Source organism: Oryzias melastigma, linkage group LG13, assembly GCF_002922805.2.
Source record: "Oryzias melastigma strain HK-1 linkage group LG13, ASM292280v2, whole genome shotgun sequence".
Taxonomy (NCBI): Eukaryota; Metazoa; Chordata; class Actinopteri; order Beloniformes; family Adrianichthyidae; genus Oryzias; species Oryzias melastigma.
In genome coordinates, this window is record NC_050524.1 from 28,697,068 (window position 1) to 28,724,880 (window position 27,813).

Consider the following 27,813-nt stretch of genomic DNA (forward strand, 5'->3'; position numbering starts at 1 on the left):
AGTATTTTAGCAATATGCTAGCTTTTTTTGGCTAATGTGGCATCAACTTGGGTTTTTGGGGCTAAAAATTAGTTAAGCTAGTATTTAAGCAACGTGCTAGCTTTTTAGGCTATTCATTAACTGAGGTGTTTTAGGCAAATTTGGAGTTAATCTAATATTTCAGCAACGTGTTAGCCTTTTTGGCTATTTTGGCATATACTGTGGTTTCTAAGGCTAATTCTGAGTAAAGCTAGTATTTTAGCAACGTGCCCACTCTTTTTAAGCTAACTTGGCATCTACTGAGGTTTTGAGCAAATTCTAAGTTCATAGATTTTATGCATTTTTAAATTTTGTAGCAATTTTATGATTTTTAAAAAAATTCTTCAACTTCTTTGTGCACATTCTGCAATTTCTGCAACAATAAGTCCTTTAGCAACTTCAGCATCCTTAGTGACCACATTCAGAAAAAAAGCATTCACGCTAGTATTATCGCAGGTAATGCAACTTTTCTAGTTCAAATCGTTGTGAATCAGGATCAGACCAAAAAATGCAGTTGGAAAAAGGTTGCATTTGTTACACAGAAAATATAAGGGGAGGGCAACAAGATGCATCAATGCATCCATTTGCAGACAAATAGATCCACGAATGTCTTTGTTTTTATTGTCTGAGCTGGAATCTGGTTTAAAAAGTATAGGGCTGGAAAGCTCCAATATTGCTTTCTGTTTTTGTTGCACCAGTAATGTCAGATGATGACCGGAAAGGGAATTTAAATTGCACCTTTATCAAAAACTGTTCAGAATGATTTCCTCTTTTATAAGTAAAGTAAAAAACCCTCCAATCTGATGGAAAGTCCTCACCACATCCTTCGACTGTCAGAGTGAATCTGCAGAGCTAACTGACATGCTGCCCTCATTACTCACACATTCAAGGTCTCATCCTCTGAATCATCTGTACTGTACGCCATCACGTCCTTCGTCATACACCGACCTCGCTTGGTCTGCCATTGATAATTAGCTGCACCGTATCTGATCTACAGTAAAGTGGGCGTGCTGTGTGTGAAATGAGCAGAGTCATCAATTAGAGCAACACAATCTGCAAAGGAGAGATGATTCAACAAAGCCTGGCCCCCTTCAAAGAGCCTGCAGGGTTCTAAGTCACTGAATCCACCGTAATCAGAGCAATTGTTGTTCCGTGGTGCTCGAGACTCGGCTACTGATTGGCTGACTGACTTCCATGTCATTTTGAGTCGAAAACAGAGTGGAATTAATGTGGTACTCTTTTTATCATACAAAATGTCAAATTTACAAGATTTACATTCTTTAAAATCCTCCTCTGATGAAAATCCTGTTTTTGAGTTTTTAAAGGGTAACCAAAAAGAGAAGTTGAAAGCGAAATTCAAATTTAATACCTGCAGTCAAATGCAGAACGCTGTTCTCATTTCTGTGGTCAAATCAGCATCATTGGATTTTTTGTGTGAGTTTCATCCAATACTTACGGTAGCAGGACTGAGAACGCTGGAAAATCTCCACCAGACTCCACAGAGCTTCTTGATGTGACCACGGAAATGTGAACGGCGGCTCATTTGACCGCAGTTGGAAAGGATTGTAGATCAATGAAAGAGCATTTTGATGTTAGCTTTGATTATTTTATCAAGAACTCTGAGAAACCAATGATTGAATGTATTGATCACAGTCAATAAACATTGGAGAATTAGCTAAAAGAGTCTTTGGTGAACTGGAAGGAGAAAGAATCACAATTTAGGAGGAAGTTCTGTCCATGAAGATCTTCAGTTTCTTGTCCGAGCTGATATCTGGATCAGAACCATACGGCTGGACATTACTGATATTGATTGACATTTTTATGTAGCAGCGGTGAACATTTATGCTAGCGAGACACAGAGCTATCATAATCCGACAGGGGAGGATCAGGGGCGGGGCTGCTCAGCTCAGCTCCAAAAGCCACGCCCCCTCAGAGGAGATTTTAGAAACAGAAGCTTCAGATCAACATGAAAAATAGCTTTTCAAGACATTTAGGTGGTAGGATTTTGGTTAAAAACTTCACAATCAGAATTAAAACACTACTGGGAATGTTTTTTTTAATTTAAAAAATGGTCACAGGGGGACTTTAAAATCCCTAAAGCATGTTTACATGCTGTTATATAACAACAAAGAGGAACAGATATGCAAATATACTCTGTTCCATGAACAGAGCCATGTGATGGGAACAGATGGCTGTTGGGTGTAAAGAAACCTGTGTCCATCAGGGCACCACAAACAGATTAACTAAGGACAGTCTCAGGTCTAACTGAGTTTCTATGCTACAAAATGATATAAAATCTGGTTAATTTAAGGATGGTCTGAGGGGAAACTCGGTAAAAAGAAACCAGGATTAAGCGATTAACTTAAAAAAAAAAAAATGAGTGAGCAGATAATGGAAGGATAAAAACACAAAATAAGGCAGGGGATAAAAATAGAAATAATGAAAGGAAGATGGAGACTTAAGAGGAAGTGGTCCCGTGTGGGGAACAGATGAGGTCCTCCTGAAAGTGAGAAGGAAGAAAGAGGGACACACGTTGCCGAACCGAAACTGCTCCCCCCTCGAGATTTTTTTTTTTTTTTTGTAAATTCCCTCCTGCAGTGCTTGGTAATTCGTCTCTAAAAATATCAAGCAAGAGGAGGAAAAGGAGGAGGGGCATAAACAAACACGAGCGGGATGAGAGGATAAAAGCAGGGATGATGGGAAATGTGCACAAGCAGGTTAAGAAAAAAAAAAAAAGTAGCCCGACCACCTGGCCGCGCTGGTCCGTGTGAAGATAATGACGGGATGGGAAAACAAGCGAGAGCGGGGTGAGGCGGAGGGAGCATGTGCCTGCTCTTTTCCAGGCAGCCACGTGAGCGCCTCTCCTCAGCTGCTCTCCTCACACTGAGCCCGCCAGAGGGGAGCAGAGCGGGGTCGCTGCAGTCACACAGGAAGAAGGCACGCTACGTGCAGACCCCCCCACAATGGCACAGTTGGATGTGGTCAACTGGTCCTCCTCCAGCCCTCATTTCACATTTACATAACCATTCAATGTGCCAAAAAAACTGGCACGACACAGAAACACAAGAGCAGACATGTAGTCTGGATGTGATTCCACATATATTTCTGTTCTTACCAGGCGAGCTTGAAGCCTTTCATTAGTACTGCAAGGAGTGTCTGACGTCCATAGCGTGTTGTGGGCACCGAGCTGCCCGTTCACAGCGCCGCATGCTGACTGACAGCCCGCCACAGCCTCACCTTCCATACACAGAGCAGGAGCGAGGCACAGAGGAAGGGCAGGATGCGGCGGCTGATGGATGGCCGGAGCACCGAGTGTGGAGAGGAGGATTTTTCCGCCGTGCCCAGCTTCTCCCGCTTACATTCCTTCACTCCAATCCGGCTGCCGCAGTGCCGAGCCTCTGTGCCAGAAAAATCACACCTCCCCGGGGGAGCGGGGTTCTCCCGAAAGAGGAAAGAAAGGACCTGCGTTGCAGTGCGAGCTGCGACATGCCGCAACAGCGGTTAGGAGGTGCAGATGAAAGCCGGCATGACTGGATGCAACTCTGCTCCCCTCTCCTCTCCTCTCAGCTCTCACAGCTTCTGTTTGCTCGCTCAGCCTCCGCAGCGGATGAACGCTGCACTTGCTGCGCTCACAGTGAGCAGGCGCAGATCCTCATCATCCCCCCTCCTCCCTTCCTCTGTTCTCTCCGTCCTTCTCCCTAGATGGCTCCCTTTCTGTCACAGAGACGACCGGCGGGCTCAGCGTGGAAGCGAGGAGCCGGGGTAATCCTCTGTGCAACGACCCCGACGGATATCTGTCCACCCCGTGCAATGTGGGGGTAAAATGATTAGCTGAGTGGACATGCTCCGACTCCACCGTCTCCCAGCAACTCTACCAGCAGCTAACTCTGTTATTCAACCAATTCTCCGACTCTAGTGGGGCGCTTCCCATGTTTGTGTGCATCTGTGATCAACAAATGGTCACAACAAGTGATCCATATTGTGATTGCAAAATAAACACAAAGTCACCTGATTTGTTTCAACAGGATCTATAATGTTTGCAGATTTTGTGTGACATTTAGTACAGCATTTAAACAAAGCTAGTCTCTATTTGACTTGAAAAATGAAGAAACAGTTTATGATTATTACAGCTGGGCTGGGTGGCCCAGTGGGCTAGCTGAAGGGCTGGCATGCAGGAGTCCTGGGTTCGATTCCCAGGGTTGTCCACTGATCTCCACCCAGATTGGGTCCTTAGGCAAGACCCTTGATGCTGCTGCCTAACTGGGTCCCTGTGCCCCTCAAGTACAGGGTTGTGTCAGGAAGGGCATCCGGCATTAAAAACTCTGCCAAATATCTGATGTGAAACAGTGGGTGCTGTTACGCTGTGGGGACCCCGAAAGGGATAAGCCAAAAGTGAAAGAAGTTTGAGTCCATTTGTAAATTCAACAAGCCTGTTTTTAGATTAAAACTATTTTCCACCAATTTTTTCATATTCATTATTTTCCCCATTAACAACAGGTTGCCTTTTAGCAGTTGTTTCCCACTGACAACCACTAGAGGGCGCTGTAGGTTTGTGCATCTGTATTTGCTGCTGACGGAAAAGCAGAAGAGGAAGTGCCGTTCAAAACAAACATGGCTGAAAATCTAACTGTGATGTTTTTTTTATTTGCATCAAGACATTAATATTATTATTGTTTTTATTTTTCTCTCCTTGGACTAATGCGGGACAACAAGCCATCAAACTGGGTTAACAGACAGAAGAGCAGCTAAATACTGTCATTTAGATGCAGCTCCTGCAGGCTAGAAGGTAACGATTGTCGTAAGAAAAAGAAAATGACTGAAAACTCCAGACATTGAGACCTTATTATAGATGCTTTAGAGCTCTTTAAAATAAATAAACTTAACCTCTCAGCATCATCCTTATCTTCTGTGCATTTTAAACGAGATATACTGTTAAAGTCTCCATCATGTAGCAATGAAGCTAAAAGATATCTTCTCCAGCGTCTAGCTTATGAACACATTTTTGGACAAGCATTGAGCATTAAATTTGACACACGTCAAAAGATTCAGCGGACTCAAATTTCACGGATGAATCGTGTTGTGTCAAATGCACTGAACTTGCTCTTACTTTGCACACACTCTCACTTTGTAAATACAAAGTGAGAGTGTGTGTATTCCAAAAAAATTGCAGAACTTGTTTTACCAGCAAATAAACTGAACAACAGGTAATACAAACACTATTAGCTTTTCAGTCTGTCATACATCTGTAAATCCAGAGAGTGCATTTTATTGGTCAGAACAAATGGTAAGATTTTAACTTAAACAGCAATGTAACAAGTACATTTTTTAATTCAAACAATGAAGAAATACTTTGATCTCAAAGTAAAAAAATACTGCTTTGTTCTAAACTGATGTGCAAAATAAATGGTCTATCATAAAAAGGAACTTTTAAACAATGTAGGAATATGCTTGGATTCTAACAGATTAGAATCAAGCACTCCTCTCTGCTAGAATCTGGTGTATTTAGCGCGGTGTTTGGACAGACTTGATGCGTTCAGTGTTTATATGCATGGAATTGTTATTTGTTATTTTTATTTAACCATTATTTAACCAGAAAAGAAATCCCAGTGAGATCCCCTGATCTCTTTTCAAGGGAGTCTTGGTCAAGAGGTAAAAATTACACACACCCAAGACATGTCATAGAATTAAAATACGACATCAATTAAATAAATATGATTAAATAAAACAGAATAAAACAAAGTAATTAATTAAAAACAGTTGCAATAATGTTAAGGGTTTCACAGATATAAGCACTTTCAAATGTTAGTTTTATAAATGAACTCTTTACTGTGGAGCAGTTTAATATTTACTGGAATGTTTTAGTGATGTTACCCTGAAGTTCTTCATTTAAGAAAGGGGGATGTTGAATCAGGTCAGGTAAAAGGGTAGGAACCTTTGTGTGTCTGATCTATGTTCCCTGGAGGAAGTTTAATAAAGAGGAACCTGTGAAAGGCTTTGAGATGTATAAAAATCAGACACCTGAACAGTTACTGGTGTTCCGCCTTAAATGAAGCATTTTTGAAACGTCTGAGAGAGCGTTCGTTGTCTTCATCTACTTTAGATAAATACAGCTACACTTGGGACCTTTTTGCTAGCGCCTGCTCTGCCATCCATGTGCATTTGTTGTCTATCAGCGCAGGGATGTGTGTGTGTATGTATGAGCGCGTGCGGCGAAAGCGGCCCATCCCTTAAGTACAGCTCAGTGAGTGAGAGATGAGAAATGCGTGGTCTTTGTGGTGCGTGGTGTGTCTGTCCGGCCGCTACACTACTGCGTTGAGCATTACCGATTCAGGGTGAGCAGAAAAGTTGTAACACAAGTAAATACTGAGTGGTAAGTAAGGCCGCTTAAACGTTAATTATCGGTCCATTTCATCTGCAAATGTTTTCTGTTTTCTTTGTTGGAACTGTCATGTGACGTCATAATGTCCAATATCGGCCAATAATTATCGGTAGCCAATAATATTCCAGAGCGACATATACTCCTGAGCGACTTAAACTCCAGAGCAACTTATACTCCAGAGCGACTTGTACTCCAGAGCGACTTATACTCCAGAGCGACTTATACTTCAGAGCGACTTGTACTCCAGAGCGACTTATACTCCAGAGCGACATGTGCCCCAGACCGACTTGTACTCCAGACTGACTTATACTCAGGAGCAACTTATACTCCACATCGACTTATGGTCCTGAGTTACTTATACTGTGGAGAACCTGTACTCCAGAGCGACTTGTACTCCAGAGCAACTTATACTCCAGAGCGACTTGTACTCCAGAGCGACTTGTACTCCGGAGTGACTTATAGTCCTGGGTAACTTATACTCCAGAGCGACTTATACTCCAGAGCGACTTGTACTCCAGAGCGACTTATACTCCAGAGCGACTTATACTCCGGAGTGACTTGTACTCCAGAGCGACTTGTACTCCAGAGCGACTTGTACTCCGGAGTGACTAAAACTTCAGAGCGACTTGTACTCCAGAGCGACTTGTACTCCGGAGTGACTTATACTCCAGAGTGATTTCTAGACCTGAGTGACTTATATTTCAGAGCAACTTATACTCCAGAGCGACTTATACTCCACATCGACTTATGGTCCTGAGTTACTTATACTTTGGAGAACCTGTACTCCAGAGCGACTTATACTCCAGAGCGACTTGTACTTCAGAGCGACTTATACTCCAGAGCGACTTGTACTCCATAGCGTCTTGTACTCCAGAGCGACTCGACTTATACTCCGGAGCAACTTATACTCCAGAGCGACTTATAGTCCTGGGTTACTTATACTCTGGAGCGATCTGTACTCCAGAGCGACTTATATTCGAGAACGACTTATACTCCAGACAGTCTTATACTCTGGAGTGACTTATAGTCCAGAGAGACTTGTACTCCAGAGCGACTTATACTCCAGAGCAACTTATACTCCAGAGAGACTTGTACTCCAGAGCGACTTATACTCCAGAGCGACTTGTACCTCAGACCGACTTGTACTCCAGAGCGACTTATACTCCAGAGCAACTTATACTCCAGAGAGACTTGTACTCCAGAGTGACTTATATTCCAGAGCAACTTATACTCCAGAGAGACTTGTACTCCAGAGCGACTTATACTCCGGAGCAACTTATACTCAAGAGCGACTTATAGTCCTGGGTTACTTATACTCTGGAGCGACCTGTACTCCAGAGCGACTTATACTCGGGAGCAACTTATACTCCAGAGCGACTTATAGTCCTGGGTTACTTATACTCTGGAGCGATCTGTACTCCAGAGCGACTTATAATCGAGAAGGATTTATACTCCAGACAGTCTTATACTCCGGAACGATTTATAGTCCTGAGGGACTTATACTCCAGAGCAACTTATACTCTGGAGCGACTTATAGTCCAGAAAATATGGTAACTTTAAATATTTTATAACAAAATTTGATTATTTCATATGGCTCAATAACTTCTAACCTCACTAATTTGATTTGATTTTTTTTATTTAAAGCAAGGGGGGGGGGGCAAACTATGGCCCAGGGGCCATATTTAACGCTTTAAGTAATGCCTCTGGTCTTAATGAGCTGTGTTATAATCTCTTTCAGGCCATGTAAGGCCAAAATAAAAACTCTGACAAGAAGCAACGATTCCCTCTTCATGACTGACTTGGTCACAGGTGGTGGATCAAACTGCAGTACACGTCTTCATTCCCAGAAACCAATGCTTTCCACTATGAAATCATACTTAGTCTACGGAAACAACAGCAGATCAATCCAGATCTATACAGTGAATAAAAACATTATTATTGAGAATTTGGATAATTTGCAGTACTGTGTTGATGTTTATAGCTCCAGTGGCTTTTTAAATGTGATGCACAAGTATCTCAGGAAACATTTGAGGCTTTGTTTTTTTTTGCCTTCTTGTCTCAAAGTGAGCTGAAACGTTGCAGTAAACTTAATTTAAGTTAGTAAAGAGGGTGTGGTTAAATGCATTTTCTTTTGACTTCTTCCCACCCGTTTTTGAACACTATTGTACTTGTTTTTGGTTGTTTTGTTGTTGTCTGTTACGAATGTTTCTAATTTTCTAACTAGTGTTTGAGATAAACTGAAACTGCTTCGCTAAAAAACACACTTTAATATACAGTGAAAGGATTATATTAACCTCATTAATAAATCAGAGGATTCCTTTAAGTTAAGTTAAAGTTTGTCTGTGGTTTGATTAGTGTCGAGGCTGCATTTAGAAGCAGCTAGAGGTCCTGAATGGACAGCTCCTTCTGAGGCCTTTTATCTCACTGCCGCCATCTGCTGGATGGATAATGTATGACAACTGGATGGACTTCTATTGTTCTATTACTGTGGTTAAATCCAACTGAGCTGCTCAAAAATATAAAGAAGGACATTTCGAATCAGCAGCTTGTTACATTTATTATTTGGTTATTAATTTTGCATGGTAAATGAAACATCTATAAATTAAATTGGAGCACTCTAATTGTCATTTACAGAATGTTCCTTATTTAGACTCCATTGTTATTTTCAGCAGGCGATTGCAGGCCACACCTCAGAAATCGAATGATCTTCCAGCCTTTTTAACCATCACGTAAATACTTCTCAGCTCTTTTCTTTCTTTCTTTCTAAGAATAGCATTGTCAGATAATCCGGGGTGATCCCTCTACTCTGCTTTGTAGAACAGAGAGAGATGCAGAGTTTGAACTCTGCGAGGATTTTCTTTTCTCTGACTGTATCCAGGCTTCCTTCAACATCAAATAACCTCCAAAAGCAGTCGAGGAAGTGCCTGGTTCATTAAATCTCAGCTAAACTTTCTTGTTTTCTTACATCAGGGATGATAAGTATGAAAAAAATGAGTCAGGTAAGATTTACTGTAAATATAAACCAGATTAAGAACAAATATAATTACACATAAATTTAGGAGATTTCATGGTGCATTTATTTAAATTCTCTATAGATTTTGCTTTGATGTTTGTGTTTCCGCTTGTCTCCGCCCTCCAGGAGTTAACAGAGTGCACAAACACAAACTACATGTTATTGTGTCGACAAGAAAAGTTTGAAAGTAGTTTAATGAAAATATGGGACCATAAAATACCCATTTGAACATAAGTGGAAAGGCTTGAATTGACAATATAGCTGAACTTGGATTTGATTTTGCCAAAGTGAAATTAAAACACAGATTTTAACAAGTGATTTGGCCTCATTTTTATGGAGGGAGTGCTTCCTAACCCAGCATTCTGCATTTACTCTACCAAGAAATGATGTCATCTAGGGCTGGGTTTCCGTAATCGATTCAATCTGATTCACTAGAGCCTGGATCGATTCAATTCCGATTTTTTTAGATTCTTTCGATTCTCTTAATTCAATTAGATTTTGAGTTTACACATTTAGACCCATTTGCTTAGAAATACATCAATAATTTACTATATGTTTTTAATATTTTTGTATTAATCTGATACAGTTCATACTGTAAAATTTATGAATGAAATAAAGATTGTTAATTCAGTGTTACACGGTTTCTCAAAAGGAAAAACTAACAAAAATGTTCAGATCATTAACATTGTGGACATTGTTCTGCTTCTCCTGAAGGATGTTTCAGTTTGGCCACTAGGTGGAGCTCGGAGTATAGCATTACACCTTAATCCAGAACAAGAAAAAGAAAGTATAAGCAAAAAAAAAAAAAAGTTTCAGACCACAAATTGTTACTTTAAAAATATGTCCTTAAAAGAGTTTGATAAAATTCATGCCTGTGAGTTTATCAAGACGTTCATTTAGTCAGAAATGTATGTTTAGGTCGATATATACTCAAAAATATGGCAGGATACGGAAGCTGATTTGCACTCTCTGAATATTTTAGTTGCAATTGATGTAAAAACCCAAACTTTATTAAATACATTCATCAATAAGGTCTTACAAAACCAGTCTGCAGTTCAGAGAGGTTATTGTAACATTCACCGATGCCCTAAACTTTAGTACAAAGATTGATGATGTCCCCGAGCTGAAAGGAGACACAGTTTAGATGTGGAGGCTGAAACAACAGCCACTATACAAGCAGACTTCCTTTTAGAACATGCAGAGGAAGAACAGAGAGAAAAACATTATTGATGATAGCAGAGGCGCTGTCATGGTCAGATATGGTTAATATTAAAGCGCCTCAAAGCCCAGATGGCCTTCTGGGTGACAGTCACATGCGCCATGAATAAAAGAACAAAGGAAAACACCTGCTGACATTAAAGGCCGCACAGAAAGAAGAAAACTAACACGTCCGGTTTCTGCCGAAACCTCTTCAAACCTCCAACAAACGCATCTATATGAGTGTTAAAACCCCTAAAAATAGGTGAGTCTATCATATACGTTTGGTATGCTCTGAGAGTCATCCTGTTTTAGAGTGATTCCCAGCTATGGTCAATCGTACAGATCAGAAATGGACGGTTCCAACAGCTAATATTTTTTATACCACTTCGGTTCTGTGAATAAATGACTCAGCTGAGAATCAGGACCCTATTGACATTTGTTAGTACTATAACATTTCCAACTTTACCATAGAGAATAAAAACATGAACTATTTACTTGTTGTTGTTGGCTGGAGTTAGCACTACGCTAGCTCCACTGTGTGTGAATTAAACTTGTGCGTGTCCTTGATTCTAGCTCATGTGTGTATTATTTAAGTTTGTATGTTTTGGCCCATATTTACCTTCATAGCTGTAGGCCACACCTCTGTCAGTCTGCCCCAGGACAGCTGTGTAGCTAACCATCACCAAGTATGAATGAGGAGTGAATGAATTAGAAGAGCTTTGAGCGTCAGGAAAAGTGCAGAAAAATCCAATTCATCATTATTACTAATCCCTTTTAAGACAAGAATTAAATCCATAAGTAATTTTACTATAAAAATAAGACAGATTTTAGACAAATCCATCAACGCAATTCTTCAAAAAGCATTCTTTAAATAAGTATAACTCGCTACAGCATTGGGCTTAAAGCTTGCTTTTTCTTTTTCAACGTCCGTATTTTCTTTTCTCTTCATGACTGGGCCGGATTAATCCACGTGGTGGGCCGGATGCGGCCCGAGGGCCATTTGTGTGACACCCCAGGAAAACGTATCTTTTCAAGCTTATTACAAGGACAAGAATGCTTTTCTAAAAGCTGGAATTGGCACCGATAGGACACAAAACTCAACCAGAATTCAGTCTACAGGGGGTGCTGGGAACTCAAAAGAAGCCGTGTTTCCAACATTTTATGTATATTTATGTTGTATATTTGATTAAAACAATGTCTTAATTGCTTAAAATATATTTCAATTTGTGCAAAATCCATCTGTCCTTCAATGCTGACGTATGATTCTAGTCTTCCTAAACTTGCTGTATACACATATATATGTAAATATTTGCTAAATACTCTGTATAAAAGCTTAAATAAACATCTATAAAATTGCTTCAAACAAACATGTCTTATATAATTTTGCTTATATAAAAGCTAAATCAAATAGATTCAAAAAAACTAATAAAAAAAAGAAGTTGTTTTTCTGCCCTAAACTTTACCACTACATGTATCAGTGGTTAATGCTCTTTTCACTAAGCTAAGAAAGACGTTGAATGAGAAAGCTTTCCTGTTTTTGTTTTTAATGACAGGCTTAGAGAAGTGATGGGATAATGGATTGGGTTTGGAGATATAACCTGACAAATCCTCTGCAGACTTTGTGTGGATGCAGCTCCAGAGTGAAGCTTCCATCAGTTAAAGTTGGGATCAGTCCGGCGTGCTGCATCCGCCACAAACGTGGAACCCCTGTGCTATTTTAGTCAGACGTACAGCTAGAAGGGAAATGAAGCGCACGCCGTCTGCTTCTCTTTTTGGGTCTCCTGACGGTCGTTTTAGCCCACAAAGCATTCAAGAGCAGCACTTGAGCTATTTCTAGATTCATAATTCATCTACACTATAAGCAGGTAACAAAGAAGGCAGAAAGGCTGTTTTTTCTGTATCTTAAACGTTGTATTCCTGGATTCTTTTAGCTTTATTTTTCCAAATAAATGGTAAATAAATAACAGCAAGGCCCTGCAAAAGGCTGGCAACCTGTTCAGGATACTTTGCCTTAGGACAGGCTCCAGCAACCCAATAGGATGGATTGATAGATAGAAATTAGGGCTGGGCGATACGACCAAAAAATAAAATCTTTGATTTTTTTTCATAGAAAATTCGATTTTAATCAGTTTCTCTCCTTTTTTACTTTCTTTACCAAAAATACAACTGACAAAATACATTTAACAAAAAATAATTTAAGTCAACATCTCCTTTGGAAATATGCTTAAACACAAAGTTAAGCTACAATACAAGCTGTAAAAACTTGACAGCGTGTCTGTTTCTGGTGTCCAACTCCCACTTTTGGCAGATTCAGATTTATACTTCAGATTTTTCTGTGAGTAGTTTGATGCTCCAAGTGGATAAAAAATCCACCAGCCAAGCATATTTTTTACTGGATGAATTCTTATCTTGTTTTACAAAAAAACAACATAGATGCTACCTTTAAAAATGATATTATGTTGATAAAGTCCCTACATAATTAAAACACAAGCTAAAACAACTGTTTTTACTGACTCCTTTACTAAATTCTAATCAGCCTTTTCTTAACACAAACTCTGTAAAGAGAGGAAAATGCTAATAAAGTTTATTTCACAGTCTGCTATTATTTAGAAAACACTGTTTGTTTTTTAAATGAATTAATGTTGTATTTATCTCATAAAGGGCCTAAACCAGAGCTCTGCAACCTTCAACATTTAAAGAGCCAATCGGGTCCATTTCTCACCAACTCAGCGGGAGCTGCAAAAAGTCTGACAAAAATAAGACACTCCTTTGTATTTGTCTTAATGTTACTATTCTGATAAAGTCAATAAATTATTATTTTTGTACATGAATAAAACGTAAACATGAAAAAAAAATTCTAGAGATGAATAGGTTACAAATTTTGATCTGACTTCCTTTCAAAATAAAATACATCTCAATGCAGCAAATATTATATTAGGTAGTTTTAATCTCAGCAATAATTAAAAAAAAGACTATAAACAGTTCATTTTATATCAATTGTTGGAAATTGACAAACTTAGCTATTTAGAAACAGTTCAGAGTTAATTAGTGACTCTTACTGTGTTTTTTGGACCAAACGGCACAAAACCCTGAAACAATCCTTTTTTAAAATGAAAACATTTCCATTTTTTTCAACCGGAGAGACACAATGGAGGGTTCAAAGAGCTACATGTGGCTCCGGAGCCTCAGGTTACAGACCCCTGGGCTATACCTGCCAAAATCCACTTATTTGAGCTTTTAAGTGTACTTTAATGTTAATTCTTCACAAAAAACAACCCAATTCAAGAATCTCTGAGCATTCCTCTAAAATCCTGCTCTCTGAGCACCAGCCCCTCCCAATCCACAAAAATGACTGGGTCCTTACATTGTGATGTCACAAAGTGGGGAACAGCCCCTTCCAAGAAGAGTCTGAGCTGCCAGCTCCGCCCCCAGGCTAACAGATACACACTTTCTCTGTCGTGAAGCTAGCAGTGATCTGCAAAATTGTTTCATTTTATATGCACAATATTGATAAAACGATAACGATATTTATCGCGATAGAACTTTTTATCGAATGAAGAATGAGTTTATTGCAAAAGACTCACCAGTTGCGAGCCTTTTCTCATCTTTGGCGAGTAAAAGTTAGAGGGTTAGTCACCACATGGTGAGTAAATGTTCACAACTAAGTACTTATATGTATGAGCTCTTTGTTTGGTGAATTTCTTTAGTCATTTCCTCATGTACCGTCAACACGAGACACACCAAGTCCCTACAGTCACTCCACCTGTGGTTAATACTCACTTCTTATCCCTCCTGTTTGTTTCCTGAAGTCTTAATGATTTAGTCAAGGGTTGCAGTAGTTAAAATGTTCAAGTGTGTGTTCCTGTGAAGACACGAAGGACCCGGTCCAGTTTCATATTACTGAGTGTGTTCTCCTGCAAAGGACATAGCTGACGATGTTGTAGCAAACGGTGCTACAGCACTTTTTCTTCTGGATCTGAGTATCAGGGAAAGCGGACACCCAGGAGCAGTGGTGTGAACACAGACTCAATGATGAAAGGCTTTCTGCTGGAGACCTCAACATTGCAATAGAGAAGTCTCCATTAAGTGTATTTATTCATATAGTGAACATGTTAAATGAGGCCTCTAAGATGATTCCATGACTGACTTTGGTTTCCTTAGAGACTCACTCTGATGAACATTGTGTTTTTAACATGTTCTTCTGGGATTTTCTGATGAAGGACATAAAGAAAATGGAGCTCAGATTTGTATTTCTGAGTATTTTTTAATAAAATAATTGTCAATCAGGAGCAGAAAACAAAAAGGGCTTATTTGTGATGTAGAAAATATCCTGGGCGAACCACAAGCTCCCTGCTCTGCAATGGGAAGAGGGGGCGGGGTTGCTCCACAACTGCTGTGCCCACAACTCAAGAGACAATTTTCTAATGAACTCTAGCAGAAATAATGTCCTAGAAAACAACATAATTTGTTTTAATTCTGGCTAAAACAGCATAATCACTACTAAAAAACACTGGGAACGATTTTAAAAACAGAACTAAAGAAATAATCTGTCTTTTATAGTCAAACGATAATGGTCTTGCTATCATTTGAAGACTAAAAGTAAAGAATAAGATTAAAGCAATAAAAAAAGACAGATTTCTGATTGTTCACTATTTTTGGTAGCATCAAATTTACCAAAAGTATCTTTACTGGAGCACATATGAAATAGTGAGAAACCTTTTTCATATTACAGACTCACTTCCCATTGAAACTTTAAGTAAACTTTAAGACGATTAAGAACGTTTACACATTCAGATAGCCGATTAAGTGTGATCCTCAAACCATTTTTTTAATGTTATGGAATGAACACTTTTCCAACAGCGTCTCTGAAGAGTGGCATGTTCTATGCTCTAAAAGTTATGTCCTACCTTTGAGATTTCCATATCAGTTTCTTCCACGTCTTTTGCTTGGCCTATCGGTGAAGGAGGTAGAGAAAAGCAAAATGATAAAGTTTGATAGAATTTCTTTGAAAAATAATCTTTTCCTGGTTACAAACAAGCCAAAACCTCTCAATTAGCAATGTAAAACTGAGATCCTTGTCTAATATTTTCTTAAACACTAAAATCCCTTGTTTTAAAAATATAAAACCCCATATTATTGTGAATGGGAATAAAAAAAACAGAGAATAGCTTCATTTTGAAAAAGTACGATATGAACAGTTGCAAGTCTTTTTGTGCTGCTAAGTGACCCGATCCAGACTGCAGTCAGAACCGCTCCACCCTTCCTTTATCCGGTTCAGTCAGTTCATTCCTGCTGATGTACCTGATGATATTACAGCTTGCGTCTGTGAGAGCCATTCCTTCCTACATCTCCCACCCTCTCTGAGCTTTGCAGCAGCTGAAGAAAACTTTAATCAATTGAATAGGCCTTTCCACAAATCTGATGGCGGCCTGTGAGGCTGTTTCACTGAATTATTTCTTGCTTGTGGAAATTGATTAGGCGAAGTACAACCTGCTGAGAGGAAAGGTCACTTAAGTAATGAATTTTCGTGCTGTGCCCTCATGAAATTATTCAGTTTTTTTCCAGTTTGAAAACTACTATTAAAATGTATAATATTTGGGTGAATCACTTTTTTTTCAAACTTCATTTGGGTATGAGTTGTAAAAACATGTCTAATAGTAATAAGTGTACACACACAGAATTTCCCATCAGAAATATGCAATAAAAAGGTATATGACGAGACAGACGCTGACAAATAAAAAAGAAAACTCTGACCTACAACATAAACAAGGTTGTATTATAAACGCCAATCAGTTCTAATAACCAACTGTAATAAATAAGTTAAAACATATATTTATTTGAAGCTAAAAAATATATATTAAAAAAAACTATTATAAGTGAAAAAAACATTTTTTTGAATCAAATATTAAGTCTAGATGACAAGAATAGTATTTGCAAATCTGAATGGGCTGTTTTACCTGCTTGACCGATAAGAATACATGTAAAATTTATGAAGAGAATAGATGTTTCAAAAAATCTAAACCAAAGATAAATAGAGCAGGAGAAGGAAGTGGTGAGGAATACATGAACACAGACATTTGTAGAAAGAATGAACTGAAAGAAAAAAAAGAAGAACTAGACGCTGTTTCTGTGGCAAACTGGAGCTGAGGATATGAAGTCTGCATGTAGAAAAAAGAAGGAAAATACTCACTAATCAGAGAAAAACAATGTAATGACTGAAGATGAAGTCGATGTCTGTGGATGAAAAAAGCAGGAAGAGGCTGAAAGAAGTGCAGGAGCAGATTCTGAGGTGACAGAAGGTCAGTGGATGAGAAAGAGAAAAATGAGGAAGAACGGGTTTAAGAGACATACAGGAGATGGAGATAGAATCCATTTTGGTTGATTCAAATGACATGCCTGTTAAGATGGGTTTCTTCTTGCTAACAGGCCTTATTGGACCCTGCTAGCTGTGTAGCTATACTCATTTTGCCAGTTTATTAATATGTGATTTTATAGGATTAATACATTTACTGGCGTTAATTTTATCCCATTCTGATCATCTTTAGATCTTTTATAAAAGCATTCCTAGTTATATTTTAATTATGATTTTTAGCTAAAATAAAAAAGGCATTTTTTTTTCAAGGAAATAGTTTCTGCAGTAGTTCTTTAGAAATTTTCCTCAGAGTTGTGGACAGAACTGTTGGCGCAAAGCGTACCCGCCCCCCTTTCCGTCACCCATAACTGAGACACTCTCCTGCTAGCTTACAGCCTCAACCTAACATTAGTGGTGCAACAAAAATGGTGAGCAATATCGGGGCTATCCAGATCAGACAAGGAAAACAAAAACGTATATGGATCTAGTATTCTACATCAGGGGTCCCCATACTTTTTCTTGAGAGGGGCACATCACTGTTTTCTTCTCTGATGGGGGCCCGGGGTCAGTTTGTGGGCTAACAGAAAAAGTTTAACTATGATAGCGCGTGTCTAAACGTAAACATTTATGGTTTTCCAGAAAGCCACACATAGCTACATTTTAAATAATTCATTCCGGTAATCTTCATGGAAAAAAAAAATACTAAAACATTTTAAAAATAAACCAATAAATAGTCTATCCTCTCCCGTCATATCGGTCTCGATCGGCCAGATAGAGAAAGAAAAAAAAAATCATGCCTTTCTGATCGTGTTTGGGGGGTCGGGGAAAATGAGGCGGGCTGGATCCGACCCGCGGGCCGTAGTTTAGGACCTCTGTTCTACATAACAAATACTCTCCTATTCAAATGACCCTTTTTCATATCCTCCTGAATAGAACAATTTGAGAAAGGAAATACTCAATAATGCAATTTTGAACTAAGTTTTCTCTAAAAATGTCCTCAATTTGTAGAAAAAAATACCACAAAAACATGTTAAAAATAGCAAAAACTATTTTTATTGGAATGGGTCTTTAACCCTTATGCTATCTTATTGGGTCTAGATGACCCGACCTTTATATTGATGTATGATCCCTCCAATGACAACAGTAGACAGGATTTTATGTCTGCCATGGACACCAATGAAGATTAAAACAAATAATATATATATATATTTTTTTAAAGTTCCGCACGCTGTCTTGTGGGGTCCAGATGACCCCACTTTTAATGTAAACATACCTTGGATAGCACAAGAGTTACAGTAAGTTGTTGGGAAAATTTCTGGTTGCTATGTTCTTTAGAAATTGTTCTTTTGATTATATGACAAAATAATATCTAAAGCTACTTAAAACACATAAAGCTGTATTTGTGGCTGCTTTTAATCTAAAAGAAAAAAGCCAAATACAGTCTTATGATGCTACTTTGTATGTGTATTACCGGATGAGTCATCGGAGAACTTATGATTATTCAGCAGTGATGGCCCGCTGGCAGCACACAATAGATTCCACGTGTTCAGCTAAGGGATGTCAGCAACATGAAGCTGGGATTTACATGTGGTAAATCGAGTCTGTCCCATTGTAGATAAGGTGAAAGTAGATTGTTGTTAATGTTACATTTTTATGAATCCAGTCAGGACTGACTCTTAAAGCAATCGCAAAACACTTGCGCAACACTGCAGTGAGGCAGATGTCCACCCAGCATGAAAACAAGACCTTTCACGGAAACAGTAAGGGGGTGTGCCAGTGACAGCCAGATTATTTATAGTGGGAAGTTCTTTATAAGTCTCTGTAAGGGTGCGACATCTACAGCTGACTCATTAACACAGACTCAAATTTTACATTTTTGCTGTTTTCAGCGAATAGAAGATGAGAAATGGTGGAATATATCTACGTATATAACATTAAAAATATAGCAAATCAGCCGAAAAAACACAAGTCCTGTGTCCAAGTGTGGCAAATGTTACATTTCTTTTGGTTACTCTTTAAAAATATGTTGTCAAAATGCTTTGTTAAACATGCTCTTTGTATAATTGCCAAGAAAAAAAAAACAACAATTTGAAACTCTAACATGAATCAGATGTACTGAAAGTAAGAAAAAGTGTTGTATGTTTGTTGCTTAAAAATATGTCAAGACGTCAATGATAGAATGATGGCTAATGACAGACTAATGATAAAAATATATATAGTGTATATGATGTTTGATACAATAAAACCTTTTACAAATAGGAGTTTTACATACATACAAACACATATATATATATATATATATATATATATATATATATATATATATATACACACACATACACATATATAAATATATATATATATACACGCACAAACATACAATACATGTGTGTGTGTATATATATATACAGTGTTCCCTCACTTATTCGAGTTTTCGCGGTTTTCACCTATTCGCCATTTTTTTCCCTAAGACCTTGCAAACTGTATATATATATATATATATATATATATATATATATATAAAAGATAAAATAATATACATATAAAATGTTCTGGTTAAAAAAAATTGAAGATTTAAAAAGGATAGGAGCTAAAAAAACAAAGTTTTCTTTCCTGACTTTGCAAACCAACTTAAGCAAGTATTTCACAGATCTCAAGGGAGATGTTGAAACCGATAATTTGAAGGCTCTTTTCCTGGTAAAATATTGTCAAGTTTTTATATAACAGGCTGATCCACTCTTCAAATCATCCCAAATGGACAAATAGTTATTGCTACTGAAAAAACATAAGTTCAGTCCTGCTTTACTTAAAGACCCACTCCAATAAAATTGTTTTTTGTGTTTTTAACATATTCTTGTAGCATTTTTCTCATAATTAAGGACATTTTAAAAATAATTTCAGATTAAGACTGCATTTCTGAGTATTTCTTCATCAAATCGTGATGGATCAGGAGATTTAAAAAAAAACTGTGATGCACCATGGGCGAACCAAAGTCTTCCTGCCACCCTCCAATTCCAAATCCTTCACTTGCAGACAAATATTTCCATTTATGTCTTCATTTTAATCATCCCAGCTGCTATCTAGTTCAAAACTACACGGCTGGATAGTGTTGATATTTCTCAACAGTTTTTTTTTGCTATGCTAATGCTAGCTTGGGCTAGTGAGGTGCTTTAAGATAACAGGACAGAGAGTTACCCAAAGGGTAATGGGAAAATTAGTGGAGATAACTTCCACCCCGACAGTCCCGCGCTGCTACACTGAAAAAAATATGTCCTAGATAACGACACGTGCTTTTTGATTTGGGCTAAAAACCGGATCATCATAATTAAAAGACCACGGGAAACAATTTTAAAATAGATTGAAAGATGATTGGAGTTGGATTTTAAAAACTATTACTTGTGTTACTTAGTAGGAATTCTCTTTAACCAAAAATCTGTTTCTGTTCAAATTGGTGAATTTTTTTGAATGCCTAATACCTGAAATAATGATGAAGAAAGTGCTTCTGGCACCACTTCCTCAGTCACTGATAGCCTTCTTGATTTTTAGGTTAAAAAAACATAAACCAGTCTTCAAACTGGCCTTTGTCCCTCCTGGGAAGGTGCAGTAAATCTATCCGAGTCATCAGAATGGACAGAGAGCGTAGAGAACATGGCTAAAAAAATTATAAAAAATAGTCTCTGCACAAATGCGTGCATGAATGAGACGAAGACTCGTGTCAAAAAATCAACTCAATTTGTCAATTTGTAGTTTTACCAAATTATTTGACTCATTTTCCTTAAAATGAACCTGTTTTCTAAAGAATGCAGGCATGTGTCATTTACCGACAACTTTTAAAATATGTATGTTGTAAAAAACTAGAAGAGAGTGAACAAAATGAAGTTACACATATGTAATAAGTTATGTTAACAGCAAAGACATGGTCCTACTTTTGCCCAATTATTTAAAAGCTAAAAAAGTCCCATCAAAACACAGCTGCTGCATTTTCTTCACAAAGGTCAAACCGAAAAGGGCACAGCTGGGAAAAAGCACCCGAGGCATGTGGGTCATGTGATCTAGTCAGTGGAAGCTACAACAGCATTATCGCTTCAATTTATAGATAATTACTGGTTTAGTATCAAAAGTCACACAAAAACCTTGAAATTTACTATTTGTAGATAAAACATGATGGACAAAGTTATTGTTTTTTTTCTAAAGCAAAAATACCAAATGTTATTGACAAACATTGATTTTTAGACTTAAATGTATGCTATGCATGCAAGTTTAATTAAGTTTGGCTAAACAAAGCCAGACCTGACCTTATGTTTGTGCATGGTGAACAGGCAGACACCATCCTGGCCTCTCTCCTGGCTCTCATGGCCTTTCTCCAGTCACTGTTTCCGCTGTCTCACTGTCAAACCGTAACTTGTCCGGCATCCTTTGTCTTCATTACTAAACCTCAAAGGCCCCCCGAGGCTGAAAGCTCCTCCGGCACTCGCTCGTTCAATATCCATCAGGAGGAAAATGAGTGCTCAGACATCACTTGCATCAGTGGGATGCAAACGGCACTTCTTAAATCAAAATTCAATCCAGGCTGCTCGCGCGAGTCTAAACCAGGGGTGTCCTCTGAGCACACAATACCCTCATCGCTGCAATCCCTCCGGGCTAGAACCGCGTCTCATTTCAGCTTTCAGTCAAGGTGGTGCACATGTTGGCGTCCCACATCTGCTTTGCCGAGCTATCCATGAGCAATTGTGTGAGGGAGGATGGATCAGGGATGCGAGCGCTCTGATTGGCCGGCTCACTATGGTGTGTGTGTGGGAAGGCTTCTTTGGTAGGCTCCCTGCGAGCGGCTCTACTCGACGAGGGAGGTCCCTCGCCTCCTCTCCTCCAGCTCCCTTCAATCTCTCCCTCCTCCGAGGATTTATTTATATATTTATATTCATTCACGTTTTTCCGCGCTGTCGCATCACGGCATCTCTCTATGCGGATCTGTCAGCATCCCAGGGAAAGTCACAAAACAAGAAATAATTAAGAATCATTTGAATTTGACCTTTTTCTGCCTTCAGCTGGAACTCACAGAACAGCTAACGGAACATTTTCACCTTTTACACGTGCTGATATAACCTTGGGTTTTACCTGCAGTTAGAATTTGAAAAGAAGGATCATAAAAGGCAAAAGAATTTGAGACTTTTCCTAAAAATACGCATGTAAGCAAAGGTAAAACAAGTCTACGATTACTCTACTTTTACTGGATTCTAAGGCAGCTTTTTTTTCCATTTCTGGGGATCGTTTTATCCAACATGCTTCTTTTTATGATGCTCTGGAACTTTAAAGGAAAGATCATATTATGCTGATTCCTGTCACTGGTGGTTCAAGTCTTAAACCTCAGACAAAGATCAATAATCCAGCAACTGAGACGGCAGAGGAACGCTGACGCTACAACAACAATCTCTACAGAACATCTCCCACGGCCATCCCAAAAACCCTCATCCCTTTGGTCAACTCCTCAGCATCTTCTTAAAGACTAAACATTTGCTGCTGCTATCCAATACAACCGGTCAGTTTCAGGTAATTCACATTATAAAAGCAGATAGATTCATCCATGAATTATTTGAAGTTTTCCTTCTTCTTTAAGAACTTCTTGGCCCCAGTATACATGCCACGAAAACAAAACGCTGCACTCTCAGAAAGGTTAGCATTCTATGGAAAATGTAAAAGACTGTGCAAAACTGTGGAGCATGACTCAGCAAATGTGTAGGAGAAATAAATCACTGTGTGGGCTCCGGTCCTGAAGGGACCAGCTACAAGCGCGTGTGCAAACTAAAAGATGCAAAGAACAAAAAAGATGAAGGTGCACTAAAGTGCAGGATCACATGTGTTGACTGTATAAATATTTAGGAAGAGGTCAGGCCCTAGCAGAGGTAACGGTATATACTTCATCCTCATGGCTGTGCTGCATAACACTGAGGCAAACCTCAACCACCAGGAGCAAAGGGGGGGGGGGGGGTTCAATGTCTTGCACAACGACACTCTGACACACGGACAAGTAAGGCAGGAACCAAATCTGTGATCTTTCAACCAGGTCAACCGCTCCACCTCTGCACCATGGCTGTAAAGCTTAAACATTGTGAATATTTGCCATGTGATAGAAGCCCTGAGGATTAAATTTGCCAAATTTTTTGACAAATTAAATCATTTTGAAAATAAAGTCAAAATCCGTCTGTATGCTGCCCCCTACAGGTTGAAATGAGGTATTGCAGATTCATTTTGTGATTGGTCAACTGGTGTAAGTCTCAGAATTTTCAAGTCTTCCTGCGCTGCAGCTCCAGTATAAAAGCCCCGCCCATCTTTAAATCTGTAACGGTCAGTCGTTAGCTTTAGCATGGCTCATAGCCAGCTGCATCGGCTTCAGTTGTCAAAAATCGACTGGATTACACAACTTGGATTTGGTAGTGCAGTTGGCATTATATCCAGCAGACTCCGTCCAGGTGATGGATTTACATTGAATGTTTCACTTGTTGAATACGTTAGCCTTTATTAGCTATGAAGCTAGCAGCATTTACACTCTCAGACACTGCAAACCCTCAGCTGTGCTGGTGGCCCCGCTGTCGGTCATTGCAAAAGCAGTGTCTGGAGCCAGCAGCTTGAAACATTAAAGTTCTGGACTATGAGGGCCGGCCTCTGGAAAGGGGGAGATGAAAAATCCTCAACCTCAATAGAAAGTTCTGTGGAGAAACTTGCATCACTTTGCCCGATACCACTCTCCATAGTTTTCTGTTTTTTAACCCTTTTGCTATCTTGAGGGGTCCAGATGACTCAAGAGTTACATTGACGTGTTATCCATCCCATGATGAATGTAGATGAAGGTGGACAGGATTTTATGTCTGACACGGACACCAAAAATCATTGATAAATAGTTCTGTGCACTGTCTCGTGGAGTCCAGATGACCTCACTCCCAACGTCAACATACCTAGAATGTCTCAATGGTTAAGTGAATATAACAATGACAACACCCCATATGGAGGACCCAGCGTACATTACATAAAGCTAGCCTAACTGTCAATCATAGATCCAAGCCACGCCTCCACCGCTCAGTCCGCCTCCACTTGCCCCGCTCCCTTTTTTGGCACTTTAAAAAAAATCTGGGCTGAGAATGGAGTCAGCCTCCACCTACCCTATTTGGTTACCAACATCTTATGTATTTAAAACTCAAACACTTCAGGTTATAAAGTTTTTATCTGTGCAAAAAATAAGACATGGGTATTTACACAGTAAAAAAAAAATCAGGAAATATTTGTTGTTCCTTGTAGCTTTTCCTCTTTTTTTTTAGCTTGGTTGGAAAACAGGTTTTCATTAAGATAATCATAAATAATTTCTTGTGTAACACTGCATCCAGGAAAAAGCTGTTTGAAAGGGTTAAAAAAAGCAGCTTTCCGAGAAAATCCTTGCTTGTATAGTGTCTACACTATCCATTTATTGGGATGGTAAAATAAAAATGTGTTCTACATTAGAGTTTTTGGAGATAGAGAAATCCTGAATGACAACTGTAAAAAGAACATAAAATATCAAACATTAAGGTTTTAGAAAAAGTATGTATTGTTCTTGCAAGTCTTTAAACCAGTCACAGGTAGAAATGTTGTGGGAAAAAAGCTGTTTGTCGGGATTTTGACCATTGACTGTAAATGAGAACTGGACTGAGTGACCCCCTCCCCCGTGGTTTTCCAAACAGGAAGTACCTACTGGCTCCAAGCAGCCTAAATCCAATAGACTTCTATTATTACTCAGTCATTCTATTTGCCAGAATAACCAATAACCATCTGATATCTTCTTTTAACATGTTCTTACTAAACCAACTTTTTTTTTCCTATTATTAGAACAAGTATTTAAGTTACTAACTGGCCAATCCGATGCCTCAACAGAAAAAGTATGCGGTCTCACATCGGACATTGTCTGAAACGATGACTGAGCCTGACTTAGACAAATAACTACTTCTTTGAGACATCTGGTTCCAACATGGCAGCATCCGCATTGTGAAAACATGAGGACTGAACTGACTTCATTTGGTTGGAACCGGAGGTAACCCACTTTCTATAGGTGACGTCACACTCACTCAGTCCAGTTCTCATACATAGCCAATAATTTTGAGAGATCTGACAGGTTTTGGAGCTTATCTTATGTACCACTTTCTATGGACATCATTAAGGACTAATACATTTTTTCCTCCAAGTGATTTTGCATTTTCAAAACAGCTTCAATATTTTCATTTTCAATATTTTTAGATTCATTTAGGAATCCATATGAGGCTCCAACTCAGGGTTCTCAAACATAATCTACCTTGGGGCCACTGAAGGCAGAGTCTGGCTGTGGCTGGGCCCTATGGGGTTCCATTAGTACCAAAATTATGTTTTTCCGTCGACTGTCCATATTAGAGGTCTGAAACTGTTGGCCCGTGTTCCATTTCCGGCCCCCAAGTTGATATTATGCGGCTCCCGCCTTAAGATGAAAGTTCAATGTTACGAAGCAATATCTTCTTTGATGATAGCTTTATATTTGCTTTGTGGTGTTTCAGCTTTCTGTATGTTTCCAACTTTGCATTCGCTATTGTCGTTGGACCTGGTTGTCAAAAAAGTCCTTAGCAACCGTTGTAAGCGTTGTTAGCTCCTGTCGTTTCAAAGGACACACAGAAGATATTGATTAGTAGTACATAGAGATGAACAAATGTTCAATAAACTTGTTCAGTAGACAATGGACCAAATATATAGACTGAGGATGCAAAAACATACTTTTGGCACAAATGGAACCCCATACAGCCCAGCCTTAGCCAGACTCTGCTTTAAGAGGACCCAAGGTCAACTGAGTTTGAGAACCCTGGTCTATATCTTTGGTCCATTCTCTATGCGTACTGAACAATTGAACATTTGTTCAAAGAAGTGTGGACATGCAGAAGATATTGCTAAGTAGACATTGAACTTTCATATTAAACCAGGGGCCGCAAAATATCGACTTGGGGGCAGCAAACGGCCCGTGGGCCGCCAGTTTGAGATCCCTGCTCACAATTGCATCAATCCAAGAAGACTCCCAATGTTTCTGTCCAGAGCATCCAACACTACATGCCACTGGTGCTGATATTCATTCATGAAGTGGCGCAGATGTTGAAATAGCCCATAAAAGACTGAATTCAAAGACATTGGAGTAAATGCTGGAGCACAGAGACTCCTAGTGGTTTCATCTGAGCTGGTTGGCCAATCACTTAACACACATCAGTGACAGTTCAATACACACCAAAGCAGACAAAGCCACACAACAACAACGTTAAAGAAAACCTGTTAGACACACTCAGTGTCTTCCACCTGAATACAAATAAATCTCTCCGATTTCTACAGACCAATGAAATAGACCAGTATTAAAGATGCATAGAAACAGTTACAGTCTGAAGTCCAGCAGGTGTGTGCTTTGCTTTCTTTCATAATCACACTCACCTCACCAGCTTAAGTCTTGAACCTTGCTGCTTAAGCCCTGGACAGCTTTAACAGCCTGAAGGGTGACGCGCCTGCGCCCGCTGTACTGACCTGCTGCCAGTGGCTGGCCGGCTGGCCTCTAGAGTTACGGCTCTGCAATAGTGTCCACCTCACAAAACTCTGTTTGCATCCGACGCTGTTTATCCAGCAAAGCAAAACAAAAGCATTCCGGGGCTTGCAACTGTATTCACGGCCGGCCTCTCCAAATGTAAAGCGTATTCAGACACCTTGGTCTGTGGACAAAGCCATGAATCTGTGTCACATGCAGGGGGGGCGGGCCGGGGCAAATGGGGTGACAGTGAGACCATCCCACTGTACCACTAAGTTTATGCAAAACAACAGCAGTCTCACACAGCGCTGGCTTGCAGAAGGATGTGTCCAAAATGAGTCTTACCTGACTTTTTCCGCTGCACTGTCAGACCTACACATAAAAGAAACACATCAGTCACAGGAAATATGCTCAACGCATTTGTAGGAAATTTCTCTGCCACTTTATTTAAAATAATAACACATCTAGTTTGTTTATTTAGGTTTTGGAAGCATAAAAACCATTTACAGTATGTTTACAATAACCCTGTTAACATGTCAATGTATAGTATCCTTATTAAACAACTGACACATTTATTTGTTTGATTTAACCCTTTAACACCTAAGGGGTCACCGACGGTGCTTAAGCACAAAATCTTTAACTAATGAGTCACTTTTCTCTCTAGATTCTGCTAGAATTACGTTGATCGCGTTAACAATTGAAAAGTTGAAGAAAATCAAAGAACATAAACACTGGGGCTGCGGTGTTAAAGGGTTAAACTGTGAGTCATAAAAACAACTAAGCTATTATTTCGTTTAAAATCATTTTAAACATTTAAAGAAAAACTAAAGTGGACAGTATTTTAAATGCTGGAACATAAAAATTTGATATGTTGTGCAAAACACTAAAAAGTCCAGCTTTAATGCCATTTAGTCAGATTTATAAAGTAAATCTATTTGAATTATAGATTAAAAAAACTGGACGTGGAAGTAAAGTTATCACCACTTTTAAGACATTGTGACACAAAACTAAAAAAGAAACTCAGTTTTTATTCTAACCTTTAAATACAGTATTATAAATACATATAGTTTTTAATTATTCCTACAGGTTTTATTTATTTTTTTTTTTAATTCTCCATGATTCTCCCATAAAGGACTAAAGGCAGTCAGGTTTGGCCCCTAGAAAATCAAAAATGTTTAATGGACAGAGCAGTTTCATAACATAGATCTTGGTGTTTGAATTTGCTGTGGGCTTCATTATTTTTTTCTTTGTCATTAAGTCCACAAACTTCACTTGATGCACAGGACAAACACTGACTCATGTAT

General features: G+C 38.9%; 1 protein-coding gene across 19 annotated transcripts in view; it reads right to left on the minus strand.

The window, feature by feature from the left end:
• Nucleotides 1–27,813, minus strand: part of gramd1bb (GRAM domain containing 1Bb) — a 140,869-nt gene that overhangs the window by 64,517 nt on the left and 48,539 nt on the right. For 12 of the 19 annotated variants that reach the window (XM_036214732.1, XM_036214749.1, XM_036214734.1 and 9 more), the window contains one exon: nt 26,855–26,881. The exons of 4 other annotated variants lie outside the window; for them this stretch is intronic. In XM_036214732.1, coding sequence (XP_036070625.1) covers nt 26,855–26,881 — 27 coding nt within the window. Of the gene's footprint in view, nt 1–3,133; nt 3,702–15,517; nt 15,562–21,257; nt 21,813–26,854; nt 26,882–27,813 lie in introns of those variants that run through there. 3 more of the 19 variants (XM_036214746.1, XM_036214747.1, XM_036214748.1) reach the window with 3 other exon arrangements.